At 37.2% G+C, this 24,654-nt stretch overlaps 1 protein-coding gene across 17 annotated transcripts in view; it reads left to right on the forward strand.

Moving 5' to 3' along the window:
• The window catches only part of CFAP54 (cilia and flagella associated protein 54), a 289,781-nt gene that overhangs the window by 16,811 nt on the left and 248,316 nt on the right, over positions 1–24,654 (forward strand). For 15 of the 17 annotated variants that reach the window (XM_045062193.1, XM_045062194.1, XM_045062191.1 and 12 more), the window contains 8 exons: positions 3,109–3,167; positions 10,338–10,481; positions 12,248–12,361; positions 12,485–12,586; positions 17,192–17,390; positions 20,369–20,550; positions 20,633–20,798; positions 21,708–21,790. In XM_045062193.1, the coding sequence (XP_044918128.1) occupies positions 3,109–3,167; positions 10,338–10,481; positions 12,248–12,361; positions 12,485–12,586; positions 17,192–17,390; positions 20,369–20,550; positions 20,633–20,798; positions 21,708–21,790 (1,049 nt within the window). Of the gene's footprint in view, positions 1–3,108; positions 3,168–10,337; positions 10,482–12,247; positions 12,362–12,484; positions 12,587–16,029; positions 16,869–17,191; positions 17,391–20,368; positions 20,551–20,632; positions 20,799–21,707; positions 21,791–24,654 lie in introns of those variants that run through there. The other 2 variants (XM_045062202.1, XM_045062204.1) reach the window with 2 other exon arrangements.

Here is a 24,654-nt window from a genome sequence, read left to right on the forward strand (position 1 = left end):
TGATCATCCTCAAGAAGATGAAGAATCTGTGATTCCCTGAGTAGCCATTTGCCATCCTTCCACATGAACTGCTCACATATCTGGGCAGGACCAGAGGTTCTGTGCTCGAGGAGTGGTAGGCCTGAGGTGTGGGTCCCATGGTTGGACCTTGCTTAAGAGGTAGGTGGAAATGATGCAGCATAATTCCCTGGCTGCGGTCTTTTTAAGATCACAGACAAAAATATCCTAATATTCTAAAACAAAAACAAAACCAAAAACAATTTCTGTATCTTCCACATACCTTTACTAGATATGTGCTTTTTCTTTATACATATGGTATCATGCTCTAGATTTTATTGTTTCCTAAATTTTTTTTTTTAATCAGTCCTGTGGTTTTAGAACCTGACCAGTTTCCTATGTGTAAATCTAGTTCGTTAATTCTGCATGTTGAATTGTGTTCCAGATATTCATACACCCCTCGGGATGGGCACCTGGTTTGCTCTACCTCTATAATTGCATAAATTATTCTACAATGAATATCCTTACATGTGTCTTTTTTATAAACCTAAGTTAGCGTTTTTTGGGGTTTATGTACATGAGTAGGATTGCTGGGTTGTGGGAGATACATATACTTAGTTTTGCTGACTACTATCCCTGTTTTAATTAACTCACCTCAAAGTTATTAAGGGCTGAGCATTGTTCTAAGTGCTAGGGACACAGGAGTGGACAACAGACAAAAACCCTGTTCTCATGCTTACATAATGCTTCAGGGAGATGATAAATCAAAATTAAATGTTGTGTTAGATAGTGATGAGTACTATGGAGAAAAGTAAAGCCAAGAAGGGGATAGGGAGAAAAGAAGCGGGGCTGGAGCTGGGCAGCTATTTTAAACAGGGTCAGGGAAGGCCTCACGGAGATGACGAGATGACATGACGTTTGAGTAAACACCTGACTGAGACATCTGGATATTTGGGGGAAGGGCATTCCAGCTGGGAGATTAACAAGTGCTAAGACCTTGTAGTTTTAAAATAAGTTCGGAGTTTAAAGAAAAATAAATTGACCTACAGTCAATTTATCAAAAATACATTTCACCTTTTCTGTTAGACTTTAACACTGATTCTCTTTCCTTTTAATTGACTATTATGCATACACACTCTTGGTTTCTTAAGATAGTTAACTACTTTTGGTTCTTTCACAAACTCTAACTGGGTGTGTGACTATTGCATAATACCTTACTTCACAACCAACCTGAACCCAGCTCATTCAACCCTCACATAGTAAGATTATTTTGGTGGTGGCTGTCTTTGATGAAAAGGAGTCACATGACAAGGCAATAAACTCATATTAGGGATTTAGTTAAAAATAGAACAAAACAAACTTTCAGAGGTATCCTGAGATTTCACCCGTCTTCCATTTTATATCGTTTACTCTCCCTGTCAGGCTTCTGCAGTGGGAATTTGTGAGCCATGCCAAGAACCTGAACCATCAAAGAAGGATTCAGTTATAAGTCAGGACATATTAGGGCTGGAAAGGTTAAAATCACATTTTTAAAGGACAGAGGGCCCTTGTCATTCTTGAGGGCAGTCTCCTGAGGTCTTTTGAAATTCCCCAGTTCCCGTTACTGACATGTTTACCCAGGCTCCTGGCTCCCACCTGAATCACATGTTTTGTGGAGAGGCATGAATTTGCTGTGGGTATCCTTACTTGGTGACTTTTTTAAAATGAAGAAACACTATTATACAGTTCCATTTTTAAAGATTAAGGGTAAAGCTCAACAAAAACCACTTGAGATAAGAATGCTGGGCTTGAGCTGTTACTAGCCAACTGGTTTCTTCCCTGGTGCATCTTCTGTGAAATAACTAATTCCATGGCCTGGGAGCAGTCACACTGAGAAGGCTGAGTCCTTAAATGTTTAGGACCTATTGCATTGTCTATAAAGTTTATGGTGCTGTAAGTGTTTAAAAGTTTATTTGGGGCACCTGGGTGGTTCAGTCGGTTAAGTGTCTGACTTTGGCTCAGGTCATGATCTCGCGGTTCATGAGTTCGAGCCCCTCCTTGGGCTCTATGCTGACAGTTGGAGCCTGCTTTGGATTCTGTGTCTTCCTCTCTCTCTCCTCCTCCCCAACTCACTCTCTCTCTCTCAAAAATAAACGTTAAAAAATTAAAAAAAGTTTATTCAATATTTTTGTTATTGACATATAATTAATGGTTATTATGCTATGCTTACAAGGGTATTTTAATCAAGTGGTGTGTGTTTTGAAGCAGATGCTGTTTTCTCAGAAGCTCTTAAAGTTTAAGTGCAAACATGGATTCATAACTGTTGAATTTTGATGGTTGTGCATTTTAGATCAGATATTTTATAGAAAATATTTAGACTACTTGTCATTATAATTACATGCCTTTTAAAGGTATGTTACCATCTTTGGGGTATGTTTATAGCACGATAATGTCCTTTGTATATAGAGAGATGTCTGGTGATGTTGTTCCCCATTCCTGCTCCAACTCTGCCAGTTTTCTAGCTTCTGGTATTTAATTAATGACCTGACAAAAAAAAAATATCATACTTTAAATACGAGTTGGAAATGCTGTTTTTCACTGGGGTGCTTATACCTTAATAATGGGGCAAATATTATATGACACTGCAAATAAATAAAAAAATAAATAAATTATATGTTTTGATTTTAAATTTTCATGAGTTTCTTTGCTTAGTATTATGCTATTTTGATTAAAGATGTATTCTAATCTTATTTGGAGATAAATCTTTAGTTTTTCAATCATAGGGAAGCCATGGGAACCAATAGCATTTTCTACGAATTAATAAAACCACACGGTACCTAAATTATGCTACTAAAATATTCCTTTGTTCAATATATTTCAAAACTTATGCTTCCTTTCAAATGAGACTAAAAGATTCCTGTGGCAACTTACTTAAAATATGTTCAAATTAGTTCTTTTAATGATTTGGCTGCAAGTTACAAAAAAATTGTAACGATTATAAACTCTCTTATTATCAGACTTTCTCATGAGATCACTTGTTTTAGGGACTACAGACTTAAACAACAGAAATTGGAATATAAAATCGCCATTATTTAACTGTAAAACATGTTAACAGTCTTTTTCTTCATCTAGGTACCATTTACATTTACACCATTTGCAGAAAACTGATGATCATAGGTCAGTCTTCCAAGGTATGAAATTTACTGACAAAATATCTTGCCTTGTATTTCCTGTTTTTCTCAAGACTTTTGTTAGCATTGAATGCTAAACAAAGGAAATCAGTGGATTATATAATAAAAGTTAATAAGTATATATTATATAGTTTTACTGTTCATACTTTTACTTTAACATGACCATCTGTAAAGATAAAAATCTAAAAAAAGACAATACAGTATTAATGAAAAAAAAAAAGAAAGAATTCCTAAAATTGATAGGTAATCTCCAGTGTTCTCAGTCTATCAGATTAGTCATTACTTGTCAACTTGATACTGAACATCCCTCTGGTAACTATATCTTTAGGTAGGGTGACCATGCATCCTGGCTTGCCAGGACAGTCCTGGTTTATGTCTGTTTTCCTGGAGTAATTATTAATAGTGCTCCCTTTCACTCTTTAAAGTGTTCTGGTTTGGATAATAAACTATGGTTACCCTGTTTATGTATGATGCTATGGAGTTTGGACTTTGTTCTCCTTGAACAGCTTGGACTTTACTTATGGCCCACCTGCTAGTTGGGTGAATGTACACCTAACCATTGGCCCAGTCATGAGCTGAGGGGAAGGGGCCTTTATTTCATAAGAAGAATCTCACTTACTAGAACTTACTGCTCAGTTTTAGCTTGAGGAAGTGGCTGAGACTTCTATTGATTTCCCTTCAATGTTGGTAGCACTTTTGTGTGTAGGAGACATATTTATTCCCTGTGTCAGTATCCGGTCATTAGAATATAGCCCAAGAAGGGAGAATATACTCCTGTTGAGACCATGCTTGAATTGTTTCTGGTGTCTGAAACATTCCTGCTTTATTTTTCTTTCCTGCATGCAAAACCTTATGCTGAATATTCTAACACTCAGGTCAGATACTTTTTTTAAAAAATTTATTTCTTCAAAATATAACCCAAGTATCTTAAAATTTGACAATTCTTAAAAAATACAAATGGAAGAAAAGATGCTTGCATGCTCAGTGCATAACATTAATTATGTGTTCTCTCTGTTTTGTTCCTCAAATTTAAAAGCTCTATTACTGACAGTGACTTGAGCAAGCTCTGTGCCAGCATTTTGAATGTAAATTAAAATGAAGGGAGACTGTCTCATGAATAATGTAAATGTGGCCTACACACTATTCCAACAATTCTGCATTCAGTTCCAGATGATTTCCTAAAGAGAATTTGCATACTCCTGTTGCACTTGCTGTAGCAACAAATACTGCTTCACAGAACCATCATAGTTTGGTCTGCTACAGCATTTGTCTGCCAGAGCCTTGAAGGGCAGAGACATCTGTGCCAAAACTTAACTGTTAGTGTTTGTGCTTGTTAATGCTGAGAGAAATTTAGTTTAATGTCACAGTCATGTTAAAATGATTTCTTATTCAGATCCGATGTAAGACATCTCCTCTCCCCCTTATTGAACTTGAGCTTTTGTCTGACAAAATAAGGGCTGAAGGAGGACAGTTCTATGGCCCCAGTCTTGTGGGATAGGAATGGGGGCAAGTGAGAGATGCAAGAAATTTGGGGTGGTGGGTAGTTGTACAGTTAGCACTTGAAGATTGGAATGAGATTCTTTCAGTTTGTTCACTATAATAAGTTTCCAGGAAATTAATAATTTTCATCTAGAAATTCCCAAGCCCTCAGCTGGTGAGTTGATTCCTGAGCTGAGGCTATAAATGAACTTTATGGGTCCATTTAACGGGGACAAGTCCTTGGAGGTTCAGCCACATCTGAGTGCTTCTGGGTATGAGGGTTCCCGATTCTGCAGCAATTTTAGAATTCAAGTCTGTTATAGTATACAACAGAAAGAGAAATAGACATGGGATCCTCAGGCTTTTCCGGTGTCGCCCTAGAGCAACCTAAACTCATTCCTATAGGATCTAGGCATAATGGCTACCATTTGTTATTATTATTGAATCTCTACTATGTGTTAGGTCTGTGTGAAGGGCATATATAATGCTCAGTATTGTCTTACAAGGTGGGCAATATCATCATCATCATTTATTGAATGAATGCCTACCATTTATCAGGTATGCTTCTGAACACTTTCTTCACATATTATCTAATTTAATCCTCACACCACCACTTTGAGAAAGGTGCTATTATTAACTTCATCTTAAAGATGAAGAAGCTGAGGCTCAATGTCTCACATTTAGTTAGAGGTGTAGCTAAGGCCAATACTACACCGTACTGACACTCAACACCATTAGAAAAGTGATTGCCTGGGGCGCCTGGGTGGCTCAGTCGGTTTGCCTGACTTTGGCTCAGGTCATGATCTTGCGGCCTGTGAGTTCGAGCCCCGCGTTGGGCTCTGTGCTGATGGCTCAGAGCCTGGAGCCTGCTTCAGATTCTGTGTCTCCCTCTCTCTCTCTACTCCTCCCCTGCTCACACTCTGTCTGTCTGTCTGTCTCTCTCTCTAAGATCAATAAACATTAAAATTTTAAAAAAAGAAAAAAAAAGAAAAGTGATTGCCTATTGACTAAATTTAACCATGTCATGACCCATCCTATTTTGGTTCACCTACTCAAATGGAGGAGCCGTGTAGGAGGGCTACTCTTTTTTGACATGACTCTGTATTCCTTAAGATGTTCTGAAGACCAGGACTGACCAGGGGCTCTTCCCTAAATGGGAAACACTTGCTTTGGTGCTCAGACAGGCCACCAGCAAAACCTCAAGGAATGGAGGGAGACCAGGCTGCTGAAGCCTCTTTCCCTAAAGATATATGACAACTTCACTTTCATTTATGGTATAATCTAGTTTCTTCTGAGGCATTTAAAATTGTAGTACAGTACTCAGCAAACATTAAAGAATACAGTAGAATATATATTCATCCTTACAGTTGATATCTGTTTCATTTTACTATAAAATTGAAATAGTTTAGTAAAATCTGCGGCTTGAACAATTATTGTCAAATCATTCCATGTGCCATTACATAAACTTCAAACCCAAACTTTGAAATGCCTTCAGGTGTTGTCTTCCTCCAATGATCCGCGCTGGTATAAATGATGCTGCAGTGCCGTCCTGTGGCTGAGCTGACTAATTGTGTGTGTGTTTCCTGCCCAACCTCTGAACCATGCTCTTGCTGGGCTCTTCTCACTGCGTTTTTCAAAAATATTTTTCCCTTATGAAGAAAGCGGTTCTACTGAAATCATTTTTTTAAATTAATAGAAATAGTTCTTCCTAGCTTTTGAGAGCAAGAAAAAAAGCTACAAATCAAGATTTGTGGTTTTTTAAAAGTTTTTTTGAAACGGCTCTTCATCTTTAAACCTGAATGACAGTTTTCCAGAACCCCAAGTGGAATGATGGATTTTCAGAACTCCCCCTTTGTCAAGGCTGCCCCGATGTGGTGGAAGGAACGCTGCTGTGCTTGTAAGTCTAAAGACCTGAATTCTAGTCCCAGCTCTGTTGCTTACAAGCAGTTTAGCCTATTGGAGTTAGATTAGGTCACTTTTACGGTCCCTTGGGGCACTAAAATATGTGATTGGGGTGTTTTATTCTAAGTCTGAATATGAACTCAAATATAATGTGAGCAATTAGTGACTGAAGCTATTTTTATTTTGAAATGTGAAATTTCTAATATCAGGAATCCCAACAGGGTTTTGAAAAGACATGTGAGTTTAAAAGGGGAAAATTTATACATGGTTTAATCTCATACTCCCCAAACTGCAACAGTCCAAATGCAAAAATCCACAATGAGATTTTTGTGCTACAGATGTGAGAAAACTCCAGTTTTGATGACTGTTAATTCCACATCAGTTCACAGTTCAGCAAGGTTAGCAAACAACAACAGCAGCAAAAACAGCAATAAAGCAACCCCGGACCCACTTAGTAGAGACGTAGTGTCCAGAAACAGGGACCAAAAGTTTCATTTCACCGTGGAGAAGTCATCACTCTAAAGGACATTGGTAACCTGGAGCAAAGTCACAGGAGACTAACCATGATGGAGAAGGGAAGAGCAGGTCTGGGATATATAAAAGCGCCCAGGAATGTTTATCCTGGAGAGAGAGCTGGGAGAGAAGACAGGAAGCATAGGTGTTTTTCAGGTCTTGGAAGGCTGTAACTTGGAAGTGAGTTTGGGGTGGTATTGTGCTATTCCAGAAGGTGTAACTAGGACCGAGGCCCTGAAGGTATATCAGGATGGTTCATTTCATTAATGAAGCACTTTTCATATTTAGAATTGTCTTCTGATACCATGTGGCACATTCCTTGTTACTAGAGGTGAGAACTCTGGGGCAGGGAAGGTATAGGACATCAGGTGGTGGTGCCAGTGATGTTGGCGGGGATGAAATTGGATAGGCTTTGGGCCCTTTGATTCTATGAATACTTGGCATAATTCCATATTTGGCACCATTAACTGAAACTTTTTAATGATGATCAGTCAACAAATATTTATGTAATATTTACTATTACATGCCAGGTAGTTTTAGGAGATGGGGATATGGTGGTGAACAAGACCAACAAGGTCCCTTTCCTAAGTGAATTTACAGTCCAGTGGGATGAGCTTAGTGGATAACCAAGACTATTACAATTCTGTGTCAAACTCTGATCTACTTCCAGCACTCTCTTTTCCTCTGGAATCAGAACTGACTAGGCAGGGGAGAATTCTGGACTTTCAGATTTCTTTCTCTTAGATGAGAACACTAAGATGCTTGCACATGTGTTGTATATACTGCCTTTGACAGCTCCAGAGATGGAAATAGGGTCTGAATGTTATCAGTGTTTTATCTATTTGTATTATTAAATACTACGTCAGTCTGGTGGGTTTGCTTTATACATATGAAGCTCCTGGATCATTTTGATGATTTGCCTTTTCAAGGTGGGTTTGACTTTTATAGACATATTTTTCCTTAATTACTTCCTCAATTTTTGAAGGCCGAATTTGTTATTGGAAGAAGGACTTTATTCCATTGTCCATATTTATTATCATTATTTTCTTGAGAATCTTGAATACTTGTTAGTCTCCTGCAGTTGGTTCTGCTGACTTTAAGGCTGTTCATTGAATTCATTTAATAGCACTTGGGAATATCTGCTATGTACCTGGTACTCTTCTGGATGCTGGTGATATCTAATAATGGTGCTATTCCTATTTTCAAAGAGATTACAGTCTAGTTTTGGACTCACACACATGTGAGCATATTAGTGCAACTAAATGTAAAATATATATGTACATAAATTTACATAAATTATATATATATATATATACCTACACATATACATATACACACATATACACACACACCCATAATGCAATTATGGTATAGATAGAAATAAGGCAATAGTCATTTCTCTCTAGGGACATTGGGAGAGTCTTCAACAACTGTTCTCTTTCCCCTCCTTATCTTGTTCCTCCACCCTCTCCTGCTCCACTTTCTCTTTCTTCACTGTGGTCACCAGAGTGAACACTTATGTGTGTAATGTGTTCTAAGCATTTAGCCTCTATTAACTCAATTAATCCTCAAACAATCCTATAAGATAGTCATTATACCTATCTTGCAGATGAAGAACCTTGACACATGGAGTTTAAATAAATTGTCCAAGGTAACACTGCTAGTCATGGAGGTAGTGTTTCAGCTCGGTCATATGGGGTGGGTGAAGGAGAGAACAGGGTAAGCAAAGACATGTGTATTTGGGCCACTAAGATGTTTTGTGGAATGGAAAGCATTTTGGAGTAGCTTTAAGTATATGATGTAGGATCAAGAGTAATGGAGGGAGGAGAAGGCAGGGACTAGGTAATGAATGGTGTGTGTGTGTGTGCCCTAGATAGGGTTGTACTTCACTGTGTAGGCAATAGGGAGCCATGGGAGTATTCTGAACACAATTACACAGTGCAATTTGGATTTTAGAAAGCTAATATTGGGGCCACCTGGTAGGCTTAGTTGGAAGAACATGTGACTCTTGATCTCGGGGTCATGGGTTCGAGTCCCACATTGGGTGTAGAAATTACTTAAATAAATGAAACTTAAAAAAAATAAAGGTAATTTTGGTGGATATATTATATAAAATATATAAGGAAGGGGGTGTATGAGAAGAACAAAGGTTGAGTGAGACCGAAGACAGGGAGACAAGTGAGGAAGTATCCTTATAGTCTAGGGAGACATGTGAGGACTTGCTTGGTCAAGGTCAATATCTCCATGGATACAATTTAGAATTTTATATTCTGAGATTTTTGGCTCAGATTCTTATTTTCTTCTCAGTAACATTTTTTACATTTATATGTGGAACATAGATGAAATTTTTTATATTCAATCAAATGAAAGGTAATATAATCAAATTAACTTTTGAGCTTTTGGAATATTTTTGAAGAAAGAAAAAGATTGAAAATTTTTAACTGCAGGATACGTATAGTCAAGTAGTGTTTCCTGGTATAGAGTTTGTGGGAGGAGTATGTCCAAAAAGGGACATAAAGAATAAAAAGAATTACCAGTGGTTGAGGGGAAGCATATATTCCTACAACAGGCCAATGACAATGATGATCTTTCCCCACCATTTTGTTTCAAGTTGTACCTGGTAATAGGCACCATTTATGGGGTGCTTACAGTGTGCCAAATAGCATCCTAGAATGTCATGTGCATTGTCTCCTTCTCCATAACAGCACTGCTACCATGTGCTAAAATACCTATTTTCAGATGAAAAAAAAAAAAAAAAGGTCTGGAGAGGTAAAATGACACAGATACTAGGTGATAAAATTAGGATGGAAGCCCAGGTCTATTTGACTCCAATATTGGACTGTTTCTACTAAGTATCACGGGCACTGGAGAAGAAGCCTTTTCCATCTCCCCTACCCTGCTATACTAGCTGATTTTCAGACACATGCATTGGTTCCAGGCCAGGAACCAATGCATTGCATTGGTTAGAATTGCATTGTTAGAATTAACTCCTAGACTGCTATTGACACTTGATAAATATAGATAAAAACAAGCTGGATTCATAGGACTTTAGTAGCTAAGAAGGAAGATATTCTAAAATGACTCACTTGAGATTTTGAATTCTTTAAATTATTTTCTTTTTAAATGCTTGTTTTTTCTTGACTCACTATTTATGGTATTTTTGGTTTAAGTAGTCAGCAACTTGTGCTCACAACTTATAATCTGATTATATTAGATAAAAATCATCATTATTAGCTTAAAATGAAAATTTACTTGAGTGTGCTCTTTCTTCCTCAGGCCTTGGAATACCTCCTGTGGGCCAGTATGTGTATGGAGTTCTCGGTCCCGCTCCTGTCTGTCAGGTACCTGACGTGGCGGGCTACTCTTTACACTGCTGTCTGCCAGTGCTATTATGACTGCCAAGCTGGCGTTCATGCAGAGGTAGGCCACTTGTCATTCTCAGCATCCCAGTATTGAAAATTACAAGTCATTAGCATTTTCTTCTTCAGATGCCCAGCAACACAAACACAGACAGACAAAACCTGAAGAATTACAGTGGAGCAAGGACGGAAGTCCCAGGGTGTACCTGCAGAAATGTGCTTGGCTTCCCCATTCTATTGATCTCTTGCTCTACATTCTGCTCTCTCCTTTGCTCTTTGTTCACTTCCACCTCCTTGGACCCTTTTCTGAATAAGATTTCTGATATCTTTCCTTCCCCGTTGAATTCTTTCATACAAGTCACTCTTCTTCCCTATTTAGTTTTGCATTCTATGCCCCCTGCAATCCATTTGTCTTGCTTTTCTCTGCTTCCAGATGTCATTTAATACATCCCCCCTTTTTTTTGTTTTTCTTCTTTTCCTGTATATCTTTTAGACTGAATACTTGAAATGTAACTTAACTTTTAGGGGTTTCTATTAGCCTATGTGGTACCTCTGTGTAAATCAAAAGCACCCTTTTCTACAATACATGGTACTTAGCTTGTCAGTGGATGAGGGCTTGGTGTGAATTAGAAGTAGGCACCCCTTCCTGTAGGCCAGCACATCCCTGCACCAGTGTATATGGTCTGGTGAGTGCAGAGGATTTCAGCCTTCACTTAACCTCTTGGCTGGAAGTCTAAGCAGGACAGCGCTTTACGGTTATACAAATCTTTTTTCGTATCCTGTTCACAATCATCTGGCCAGTTAATGGCTCCTTTACATTTGGTTTTTCCTGCCCAAACTAATTCTGAGGGATTGGATGGTAGTGGCCCATCCTGAATAGCCTAGTATAACCCTTGTGGGAGACATTTTCTAGCCCAGGATGCGTTCTAGAAACTACTCACCATACATGTACAGTTAGTTATAGTGTACTAGGGGTGGCATATTTCTGTAGCTATTAGAATTGTCGGCGAATGGAACATATACATAGTTTTGACTATTTGATTCCTATTGGAATTCTTCCTTATTGGAAAATTTAACTGTTCATGTATATTATTATGTCTGGAAGCGTCTTCGGGAAAAAATTATAAATTATAGATAACGTATTTCAAAGAAATGGTAAAATAAATTACATAAATTGACCTGTTTTGTTACTATCTCTAGAGAATTATAATAATGGTGACCTGATTAAATAAGCAGCCTTCCTTCCTTCCTTCCTTCCTTCCTTCCTTCCTTCCTTCCTTCCTTCCTTTTTTCCCTCAGACATTAATAAATACTTCCTACATGCTGGCTACCAGAGATACAAAAATAAATAAGATCCTTAAAGGGCCTCACAATTTAGTGGACAAAGTGAATAGTTGAATGCATAATACAGCATGCTTTAGTAAGAAGGTTAAGATTTAGGGTAGAGCACTGCGGAGGGGCTTGTGTTTATGTGTGTGTATGTGTGTGTGTGTGTGTGTGTGTGTGTGTGCGTGCGCACATGTATGCAATGACAGAAAAGTGATAATCTATATGAAGCTACAGAATTTGGCTTTCCTTATTTTTTTGATTTTCTTGATTCATAAAGTTAGCATATCTGACAGTTTATTGACTTTAGACCTGCAGAATTTGGGGATGCTTGTAGGAAATGATTGATGATATACTTACAGTGTTGTAAGGAGTTAGCATCAACAGAGTTTAATTCACCAATTAAATCAAATATCTGGGAGAATAAAACATACAGTCTTGATGCATTTTTGATCACTATACTCTCACTTATTATGAATTAATTTTTTTAATCACATATAGGCATTTGCTCGGCGTGCTTTAGCTAAAATTGATGAGTTAAGGCAACTGGAATTAATGAGTTCCTCACAATCGCAGGAAGAATCCAGAAGATACTATAGAGAGGCCACCATAAAGGTATAAACATTTCATGAAATAAAAGAAATTGACTGCACTATACAGTTGATTAAGTACATAATATTAGTGGTTGAGAAGTGCATCCCATTGTTACCTCATATTTAATTCTTCTTTTTGAGATAGATGGCAGTGATGATCTTCAAAAGAGGAGTATTTGAATCTAGAAGGAAACACAAAGGTTTGTTTAGACCAAAGATAAGAGTGAACCTAAGAGAAGCTCAAACTGTAAGTATAAGAACGTCTTCTCTTGTTCAGACTCTTTTTGCAGTGTATTTGTGTTAACCCTCTATCTTTTAGGTCTGGTCACTCAGTATTAAATCCTGCACCCTGTTCCCTGCACCAGTGGCAAATAGAAGAATGCCTTCCCACTGTGGGCATGGCCTCACTTCATCCCTTTCTTAAAGCTTTTGTGCCTTCACATAATCCCACTTTTGCAACTTTAAAGGGCAAGAGGCAGAAGAGCCTGGAAAAGGTTCAAATGTACACACTTTGAGTGGTGCCACAGTGACCTTTGTCTTTGACTCCTTGTTGTTGGCTTAGGGGCCTCTGAGGTTGGCGCGAAGGTGGAGGCACCTTTGGGACTGTTTATGAGCTAGCCTACACCATAGCAATAAACAACCCCCATATCTCAGTGACTTACAATAACTGTTTATTTCCCACTGGCATCATACTTATTATAGTTATCAGGGGGCTGTGCTCATGACTGCCACTCAGGGCCAAATTGAGGAGAAGCCCTCATTTCAAAAATTGCTGGTCATTCTGCCATGGGGGATATGAGAAAGCTCTGGAGAATCTTGTGCAGGCAATAATGCCCAGCATGGAAGGGACAGCAGTCTCTACTCACATGTCCAAACTCATCACATGGCTCTCCTGGCCACAAGTGTGTTTGACCAGCAGCACTAGGCCTGTTGGGGATGGAGACTGGGACACAGTTCTGCCTTTTGGGGCCCTCTGCCCTTTCTCCCTCCTGCCATTTCCTTCTCCCACTGTCTTGCCCTTGCTTTTCTGAATCTCACTATCTCTTAAGGCTCAGTTCTTTTTTTCTTCTTTGAAGCTGTTGTAGATAGTTGTAAATTGTTCTGTGAACTTCTTTGTAGGGACTGAAAAAGTGAGGGGGAAGATGAGCAGTTTCTGACAGGAGAGTAGTAGACTCTCAGAACCTGAGAAGAATTTAAGAAATCATCCGATTCAGTCCTTTCCTATTACATATGGGAAAATAAATCCCAGAGTATTTAAATTATGGCCTCAAGGTAACAGAGGCAGCTAGTGGCAGCACTGGAAGCAGACCCCAGGTCTCTGGTTCAGTGCTTTCTCACTACTCCAATAACTGCTGCTCTCTTAACTCATTTCTTCGTATAACATTTAGGAGCAATTATTTATTTATTTTTTCTCTTAAATCGTAATATCTAAATACAATTATTATTTGGGCATGGTAGCTTCTAGTGTGACTATGATATGTTGACTACTGAGCCCAGAAGTACATTTCATACATCCTTTTAAAATCGTGTCCCTTACCGACCAATGGTGTACAATTTGTGCAGGTGGTGACTTCCAAATTATAGCTAATTCCTTGGATGGGCTGTGGAACCGCCTACATCTGGTATTGTTGAGTAGTGATGCCATGTAGCATTTGTAAGAGAGCAGGGGGTAGTGTTGTTTTTTTTTTCTGACTAGCAACTTTTTTTTCTCTGAGCAAACCAAATTCAAGTATCCAAAGCCATAAGATTGTCATTAATTAGCATAATATTATGCTTTATAATCATCCTGGTACAAAAATTAAATATATTTTCAAAGAAAAATGTTTAAAATTCTGTATAACATTACATTAAAAACACATCTATTTCTGGTTTCCTTTAAGATGATTATTTTATGGAAAGGTCTGGTAGTATATCTTTTTAGAAAAAAAGTTGTAATGTTTAGTTGGCAGTTTCCATAGGGAATAGTCAACGTATCCTTTTTAAAAAGTCATCAGTATTTGCAGTATTTGACATATTTTGCAGAATGTTCTGTTCTATATATATATATAATAGTTTTATTATATGCCTATAAAAGAAATTAATTTCAATATGCATTAAATCTGTTTCATAAAACATTTCTCTGAATTTGTAAGTCCATTGTGAACTCGCAGTTAATCATTTTTGTTTTTTTGTTTTGTTTTGCTTTGTGTTCTTTTAGAGAGAGAGAGAGGGAGTGTATGGGTGGGAGAGAGGGACAGAGGAGGCAGAGGGAGAGAGAGAGAGAGAGAGAGAGAATCTTAAGCAGGCTTCATGCTGAACAGGGCTTGATCCCACAACCCTGGGATCATGACCCGAGCCGAAATCAAGAGTCGGATGCTCAACCGACTGAGCCACCCAGACACCCCAATCATTTTGACTTTAAAGGATTCCTTTCAAGCACCACTAATCCATACTCCTAGTGATTGACTGTTTGGAATTCATTCAATAAATATTTTTAAAGTACCTGCTGTATGTATAAGGTAGGTAGAAGTTACATTCTTACGGAGAAATTACATAATAAATAAGTATAGTAATTATTGCTTGTGATAAGTATTAAGAAGGAAATAATGATAGAGATTAAATGAATTACATGTAAAGCCCTTAGAATGTTTCTAGCATGTAATAGATCCTCAGGAGTATTAGCTGTTAGTTATTTTTTCATTCATTCATTTAACAGAATGTACCAAATGCCTACTGTGGTTACAAGTATGGTAGAATATAGAAAAGCAATGTCACAGGTCTGTCTTTTTGAATGGCCTTGGAGTAAAGAGCAGGATTTGACTGGACAGGAAGAAGAGAAGAAAACATTCTAAGTTAAGGACCAGAGCAAGATCATAGCTTGGAAACAAGAGCAAACAACATTTATTGGGGGACAGAAATTAAGCTTGACTGGGCTAAGTGTGTTATGTTGGAGAATTAGCGTAATACATCTAATGGAGTAGATGTCATAGAAATCATAGTATTTAGAAGTGGAACAGACAATCTGGATCTTACCATTTAGCTTCTCAACCATCCTGATGTTTTTAAAGATGGTATAATATACTTGATGCAGTTTTGTACCATAATCTGTCAAATTTTTTTATTACTATTTAAAATTTTAGTTGTTTCCAGTTCTTTGTTATTATCAATATTGAAGTAATCAACATCTTCAAGTATGTTATTTTTTTCTTTTATTTCCTGTGGACAAAATTCAAGGTGTAGGATTTGGATCAAAGGATACAAGCATCTTTATTTCTTTTGATATATATTCCCAAATTGATTTCCGAAATAGGTACATAAGGTACAACCTGTATGTACCAATTTCACCACAAGCTGTTATCATTTTGATATTATTCTTAATTTTTAAAATAATTCTGTTTTTATAAAATGGCTTATTTTAACTGTTTCTGTGATCCAGCTTTCCCATATTTTTGTGATTACTCTTTTTATTTCCTTTTTCTGTGAATTATCTTCCACAGTTTTTGATCATCTATCTACTAGAGATTTTAATTTTTAAAATACATTTGAATGATTTCATTGCTTTTATAGGCATTAATATTTTGCTTGTCAGGCTTGGCAACCCACTGTTTTTTTATTGCCTGAAATCTTTGTTATAGATTTTTAAAATATTTATATTTTAAAATGTTTACTTAGTATTCTTCTACAGCTCTGATAAATAATCTATTTCACTTTTTTGATAGTTTTTCTATATTTCTAAAAACAATTTAACTCTAATCTTTGGGTTTTATAATTTTATTTTGAATACTTCTAATTATTAGGAAGTTTATTATGCTTTTAAGTATAATTTTTAAAAGCTCTGTTTTAATCTACAATAAAAATCTTAGAGGAAACCCTTACCTCTGTTTGTAAATAAAGAGAGGCAAGGGCATGAAGTTCAAGTTTTACTGAGGTTTTTAACATATCAGTTGACCTATGGATCGAAAAGGCATAGAAACTAATGAGTAGAGAAGTTGGTTTGTGGAAAAATAGTCCAAAGCAGCTTTAACCCTGTTTATGTTTTTCTGCCTTTCTGACTTTTCTCCCAAAAGAGGAGAGAAGCAGGGGAGTCATGGGGAATATGACGGGTATCTTCTAACTGGACATGGATTCTAGAAAAGCTGAGCAGAGTTACCTCTCTTGTTTACTGGTAATCTAAATACAAAAAATAGATCAGTTGTTGGAGGAGTATAGAAGCAAGCCATTGGCAGAAGGGGAAATTGTTCTGGGATGATACAAAGCAGAGTGGCTGGGAATTCATACAGGGCCCAAACAGTCATTAGCTTATTAGTATACAGCTGGTCAACTCTTCTTTATTTAACTACCACGAGACCTGTTATTTGTACTGTAAAATATTGTTTCTAATTTGGGTTTAAGAACCTTCGGCATTGGAATTTCCTGCAGTGCTGATGAAAAGTGTTCCACCTAGACCCACTGAATCTCAGGATTTGGTCTGTGAATCTTTTAAAAAGCACCCCTGAGAGATTCCGAGGCAACCAAAGTTTGAGTATCAGTTCCTAAAGGCTGTAATTAAGGTAACACAAGGCATATGGAGATTGACGTTGCCCTAATAAAAAGACAATAATAAACAGCCTTTTAATGCTGCCTTGGAAACACAAACACAAAGAAATAGCAGTCTTTGATGTAATGGCAGCATGACAGAAACTTTAATGGAATCTGGAGAGACACCTCAAAGACGAAAACCATAAAAGCAGCTGTCTCATTCATAGGCCATCCACTCTCTCCTTTAGCACTTGTAGCACGAATGCAGCATGCCTTACTTATCTTGGCTTGTAATATTAAACATTTGAGAACTTTAAAGAAGTGGACTGTGTGTTTTGTTTTGTTTTTATTCCAGTTGCCATGGCCACGTACTGTCACGGAGCGGTTGTTGGATGAGATGTTTGATAGCACCGCATCCCGGTTTCTGGCTGTCTTAGAAGCTCTCTCTGATTCAAATAGGCGCACTCTACAAACTGGACCTATTGTTACAGATGAAGTAGAAGTTCGTGATGTTGTCTCAGAACTGTTTATGGCAGGAAAAGAACTTTTAATAAGTAAATAATTTGTTAAAATGACATTTTATGGTAGAACTTGAAAAACAAAAATTTTAGTATCGTATTCCACATTTAAGAAACTGATAACCAATTTTTATCAATCTTAAATTCAGCAATATTGCTAAACTCAATTGCTAACTTAAATAATTTGTTAGATTTTCTTTTGGATTTGTTTGGGTGTATAATCATCTGTGGATAATGACAATTATATTCTTTCTTTCAAATTCTTAATCTTTTAATTTCTTTTTTCTTGCATTTCTTGACTTATTGCACTGGATAGGATCTCCAATAAAACATGAAATGGAAATGGCGATAGCAGATATCCTTGTCTCATTCACGATCTCACATGGAAAGCTTTCAACATTTTACCATTTGTTTGATGTTTGCTGAAGGATTTTTTTAGATGCCTTTTTTCAGATTAAGGAAGTTTCTTTCATTCTTGGTTTACTGAGTTTTGTTTGTTTAACTTTAATCCTGAATAGTTGTTTAAATTCATCAGAAGCCTTTTCTGGATTTATTGAGTTGATTGAATGGATTTCTATTTCATTTCTATTAGTGTGGTAAATTACATTGATTATCTAATTTTTATCCACCCTATATTTTTGGAATAAACCTAATGTGGAGGTGAGGATTATTCTTTTTTTAAATGTTTGTTTATTTATTTTGAGAGAGAGAGAGAGAGAGCACATGTGCATGAGAAGGGGAGGGCAGAGACAGAGGGAGAGAATCCCAAACAGGCTCTGCATGACCAGATGTGGGGCTTGAACTCACAAACAGTGAGATCATGGCCTGAGATGAAATCAAGAGTCAGATACCTAGCTGACTGAGCCACCCAGGCACCCCATGCTTTTTAAGACAATAAATATACTATTAAACCTTTTCCCTCATCCTTCTCATTTTTCAATACTTGTTTCTAAATTCATTTCTTTTTGCTCAAATACAAACTCTAAGAACTTTGAAATAGTTTAGCTGGATATAATATTTTGCTTCAAAGTTGGTTCCTTTTAGAATTTTAAAGACATTTCTCCATAGTCTTGCATATGGTATTGAGATGTCTCTCAGTTTAAATCCTGTTGTTTTATAGATTTAGCTTTTGTAATGCCCTCTTTACTGTGATATTCTCACATTTTGTTATATTAGGCCAAGGGGTGGGTTTTGTAATATAGCAAGTACTTTGAGGTCTTAGATCTTTCTTTCATTTTTCATGTTATTTCTGTGTTCCTTCCCCTTACGTTTACTTTTGAAAAATTCTCTGATGGTCCTCATAGGACCATCAGATGTTATCACATCCATTCTCCATATCTTATTTATTTTATTATTTTAATTTCTTTACTCCTTTCTATTGCCTTCTGAGAAGGTTCTTCAATCTGACTTTCCTGGTCACTCATTTGTTCTTTGGTTCTTGCTATTCTACTCCATTCATCTATTGAATTTTTGGTTTTCACAATAAAATAATTTATACTTAGTTCCTGTTTGATTATTTTTCACAGTAGTTTATTCTTACTTCATGTTTCTAAAGTAATATCTTATTTCCTTAAGAGAATAAACTTAAACTAAGTTTAAGTGTTCACTTCTTTTCCTTTTTTCTGTTTCCTCTGGTAAAGGATGTTTTCATTTGTGGTCTTTGTTTCAAGGTTTTTGTGCTTTCAACTTTATTTTTTCATGAACTTACCTTCTATTGCCTTGGAACAGTTACCTGACTCATCCACAATGTCTACTTGGAAGGAGAGGTAAAGCCTAGACCTTAGCATGTATACTTTCAAGTGAGTTTAGTGTGTCTGTGTGTGTGTGTGTGCACATATGTGCGTGGGTGTGGACCTGCACCTGTATGCCCATTTGAGGGCAGTGAGTGTCCACGGTTTGGGCTCATCTCCTTTTCATGAGGAAAATACAAGATCTCATATGAGAGTTTCTTCACCCAAACTTGAAAATTTACTATTACCTGTACCGATCTTTTCCACTGTCTCTCATTAAAATGGAAGGGATATTCCTTCTCTTCCATTTGAAGTTATTTATTTATTTTTTGAGAGAAACAGAGAGTGAGAGTGAGCAAGGGAGGGGCAGAGAGAGAGAGGGAGAGAGAGAATCACAAGCAGGTTCTGCACTGTTAGTGCAAAGTCTGATGCGGGGCTCAAACTCATGATCTCGAGATCATGACCTGAGCTGAGACCAAGAGTCGGATGCCCAACTGACCAAATCACCCAAGTGCCCCCTTTTTGAAGTCTTTTAGCCTAATCTATCCAAACTTCCCCTTTATCCCATGTCCTCTTTCAGCTTCCTCCCTGTATTTCTTCCTTTTATTATAGTCAGAAATGGTCTGTTTCCACTGTTCTCAATTCTTTCCTTCCTACTTATACAGCCTTCATCCCTCTGTCCTCAGCCATCTACTGAAAATGTCATGGATAACTTCCTTTTTGTTCAGTCCAAGGGTCACTTCTGAGTACTTTCTTCCTTTACTCTCTGCAGTGTTTGTTACTGTGTGATACTCCTTTCTAAACACTTTTCTTTGCAGCCTTTTCTCCCTCTGCCCTTCTCTTACATGTTGGTGTTCCTAATTCTCCTGTCCTAGGAAGCTGTACATTGCCAATGGCTGATTCTGTTGTTTACTATGGATATATAAAGATGACTCTAATGCTGTATCCCTATTTGTACTATCTAACTTCCTAGTTGACTAGTTAAAACTCTTGCTAATTCTCTGTTTTTGAGATTCCATGTTCCTTCCTTTGGGTGGCTGTCCTTGACCACTCTCCTACCCCAAACCCATGTTCAGTGCCTTTCTTATTTGTCCCCATCGCACCCTATATTTATTTCCCTGCTAAGATTTCTTGTTTCCCCACCACAGTGTAAGCTCGGTGAAGACACGGATTGTGTTTTCTTCTTTTCCATTGTTTCCCTAGTGCCTGGCAGTCTGATAGTTAATATTTAGAAAATATTTCTTTGCATGCATGACATTCAAACCTCTCTCTTCCCTTTTCTAGTGTCAAATACTGGTGCAGATGGAATGCTTGATTTTCCACAAACATCTCTTCTGCAACTTATTATAAAAGGAAAAAATGTTATTTCTATAGATGCTGCTGTGAAATTTGTAAAACTAGCTTTTACTTATGAGGAATGGAGTTTATTTGAATCTTCAGCTGGGCAGCTTATTGATTTTCTCCAGGTGATATATACAAAACCAATAATTTGTTTTTATTTTGTTAAGATGCCTTTGAATTATTAATTGTGGGATATACTTCTCTTAGAGGCAGGATGATCCAGAGTTAAAGAAAGCAGAAAAGGATTTAATTCTTCTAATTGCAATAGAACCTTTAATCAATGTAAAGGGAAACAAAGGTATGGTCTTTCCCATGGAAAACTACAAAGAAGGACAGTCAGCTCAAATTTATGTTAAAAAAATCGGTTTTCATGGTAAGTATTTATTTGCCTTTTTGAAAAATTAAAATTTTTATCTGATAAAATATGCTCTTTATAGGTGAAGTGAAAGAAAGAATGTTCAAAGCAGAGGAAACAGGAGGTGCAAAGGCCCTGAAGCAAGAGTGTGTTAATTGTTGAAGGAATGGCAAGGGGGTGTGTATGGCTGGAGCGCACTGGTGGTGCTGGTGGAATCTGAGAATGTGTTAGGAAATGAGGTCAGAGAAATAGCCGGGTGCCAGATGCTGCAGACTCCTATGCCTTCTAACGATGCTGGCTTTTATTCTGTGTGATGATTTTGAGTAGATGAATAAGGCTCTACTTAGCTGGTGCCTTGTTGGTAAATGAGAGACCAGCAGGGCAGTAAGTCATATGCCATCAGTTCACTTTGGCAAGGGAAGATTTGGTGGTCTCCTGTCTTTTTTTAGTAGGGGGAGTTTTTCATTCCAACATTTTAAAAGTTATTGTGTATAGAACTGCAAATCTGCAGCCTCTATTTTCAGACCAATGAGGATGATTTAATCTGTTTTTTATGTTTTATGTTTCATGGCTGTTCAATTGCAATAAATAATTTGTACTAATGATATACATATTTTTTAGTGGTTTCCGAATAGATAATTCTGTTATTTTTATTTCAACTGCCATATTTTACACGTGTTTTAATATTACAAGCCTTTTCAATTCTATTTTGGATGTAGTTGGCATACAGATTGCAGATTAATGATAATAGTCTATTTTAATTGCATTAAAGCCCACTTAGATTAGTTTTCATGTAGAAGCATTTAAAGAGTCTTATTGACGTGATATTTGCCCAGATACCGTTCATGTCATTATGTAGAATTTCTGTGTTTCTCTGCCTTTTCTACTTGAAATTTTTAATTGATTTTTCTCTACTTTATGAATTAGATACTTGTAAGACTTATGGATATTCAGAAGACATTTTCCATTTGGCAGCAACCCTGTACTCCTGTGTCTGTGCCTCTCCCCAGGTGAAATTGCTTTTTGGGATAGATTGTAATGGTGTTGAAGGAGGCCATTATACCTAATTGAAAGCCAGATCTAAAATATCACAGGAATTGCACTTTGCCAAAATTCTATGTTGTTTAACCATTAAGTAAGAGATTGAGTTAAAGCCTGACTTGTGATTTTTAAAAAATGTTTGTTTATTTATTCTGAGAGAGAGAGAGAGTGTGTGTGCAAGCAGGGGAGGGGCAGATAGAGGAGGAGGAGAGAGAATCCCAAGCAGGCTTCATGCTGTCAGCACTCAAACTTACGGGGCTCAAACTTGCCAGCCTTGAGATCATCACCTGAGCCGAGATCAAGAGTTGGACACTTAATCAACTGAGCCACGCAGGTGCCCGTGACTTGTGTTTTTAAGTCTCTTTTGATAATACGTCCTTTTGTTCCTTTTTGGAAAATTACTAGGCTCACTATGTTTCTAATAATGAGGGAAGTGAGGCAGTGGTTTTAATTAGAGTTAACATTCTTAATGAAATACGGCTTTCCAGTCCATGAATACAAACCCTGGTTATTTGGAGTCACTTTGCACACAATGGCCAGTATTTAGAAATGATGATTTGTGGGTATGAATGCTTAAGTAAAACTAGAAGAACACTGGTATTATTAAAACTCAATTCCAGGGATCCTCAGGGCTTTGCTGAAGTTCCTCAGGAGCTCAGCACTGGTTAGTAACATCCTACCTTTTTAAATTAGTTTTATATACAGTGTTGAGATGGAATTTCATTTAAAACTTTGGTTTTACTGTTATAAAAAAATGTTTGAAAACCACAATGATAGAGCATTGTATTATCTTTTATTCAGGTAAGTGCAACTACACTGAGGAACTTGACAAGTTCCCCTGATATGTTTTCCATTTTTCTGGGTTTATTAAATACTTGTGACAGACATTTAATTTTTGAAAGAAAGGTACAGTAAAACCTTGGTTTGTGAGCATAATTCATTCTGGAAATATGCTTGTCATCCAAAGCACTTGTATATCAAAGCGAATTTCCCCATAAGAAATAATGGAAACTCAGATGATTCATTCCACAACCCCAACATATTCATATAAAAATAATTACAATTGTAATGCAAGCTGGTGCAGCCACTCTGGAAAGCAGTATGGAGGTTCCTCAAAAAACTAAAAATAGAACTACCCTGTGACCCAGCAATTGCACTACTAGGCATTTATCCACGGCATACAGGTGTGCTGTTTCGAAGGGACACATGCACCCCCATGTTTATAGCAGCACTGTCAACAATAGCCAAGGCATGGAAAGAGCCCAAATGTCCATCGATGGATGACTGGACAAAGAAGGTGTGGTATATCTATACAACGGAGTATTACTTGGCAATCAAAAAGAATGAAATCTTGCCATTTGCAACTACGTGGATGGAACTGGAGGGTATTATGCTAAGTGAAATTAGTCAGAGAAAGACAAATATCATATGACTTCATTCATATGAGGACTTTAACAGACAAAACAGATGAACATAAGGGAAAGGAAACGAAAATAATATAAAAACGGGGTGGGGGGGGACAAAACAGAAGAGACTCAGAGACTCAGAAATATGGAGAACAAACTCAGGGTTCTGGAGGGGTTGTGGGAAAGGGGATGGACTAAATGGGGGAAGAGGCACTAAGGAATCTACTCCTGAAATCATTGTTGCACTATATGCTAACTAATTTGGATGTAAATTTTAAAAAATAAAAAATAATATTAAAAAAATGATTACAATACTGTAATATAATACAAAATAATAACAAAAATATGAAATATAAAGAAAAATAAGCAATGCACTTACCTTTGCAAACCTTCGTGGCTGGTGTGAGGGATACAAGAGAGAAGAGGGTTATTGTGTAGGACGACTTCCACTCTCACTAATGGAATTATTGCTATCTTTTGGCTCAATGGAATCTTTTTCTGCATGGGGGCCATTGTATACGCTCACATGGATGTTGATTAGAGTACAGTATTAATAAAATCTTGTGATGTACTGTACTTAGTGTAACTGACAATAAGGTAGCAGAGGAAAGGGCCTATATCTGCAGGCAGCCTGACCTAGAATGAAGCAAAGCAATCCTAAGCTTACTCTTGTATGGAAAAGTAAAGGACTGTCCATAGGTTCTGTGAAGTGACAAAAAATACACTAGTGCCAATTGTGGGCACCTTCCAACTTCTGATTTCTGCAAAACACCACGGCCTGAGACTGAGCATCCAAGCGTGGGAAACAATCACCCACAATCCTGTAGCAAGCAAGAGAGAGAGAGAGAGAGAGAGAGAGAGGAACCATTGGCTCAGTTGTGATCCTGTGATGTTTGGCATGACTTACTATTCATATTGCAAGACATCACTTGTTTATCAAGTTAAAATTATTGGAAATGTTTGCTCATCTTAAAGAACACTCACAGAACAAGTTACTCACAATCCAAGGTTTTACTGTATGATAGTAAATATAATGATTATAGTAGGAGAGCTAAACCAAAATTCTTTTTTTGTTTGTTTTCAGCTTTTATTTAAGTTCTAGTTAGTTAACATATAGTATAATATTGGTTTCAGGATCACAACTTAGTGATTTCAGCACTTGCATATAACACCCAATGCTCATCACAAGTGCCCTCCTTAATTGCCATCATGCATTTAGCCCATTCCCTACCTACCTTCCTTCTAGCAACCCTCAGTTTGTTCTCTATAGCTAATAGTCCCTTATGGTTTGCCTCCCTCTCTTTTGTTTTTCTTCTTCCCCTGTGTTCATCTGTTTTGTTTCTTAAAATCCACATATGAGTGAAATCATATGGTATTTGTCTTTCTCTAACTGACTTACTTTGCTTAGCATAATATTCTAGCTCTAT

This window comes from Felis catus, chromosome B4, assembly GCF_018350175.1.
Source record: "Felis catus isolate Fca126 chromosome B4, F.catus_Fca126_mat1.0, whole genome shotgun sequence".
NCBI lineage: Eukaryota > Metazoa > Chordata > Mammalia > Carnivora > Felidae > Felis > Felis catus.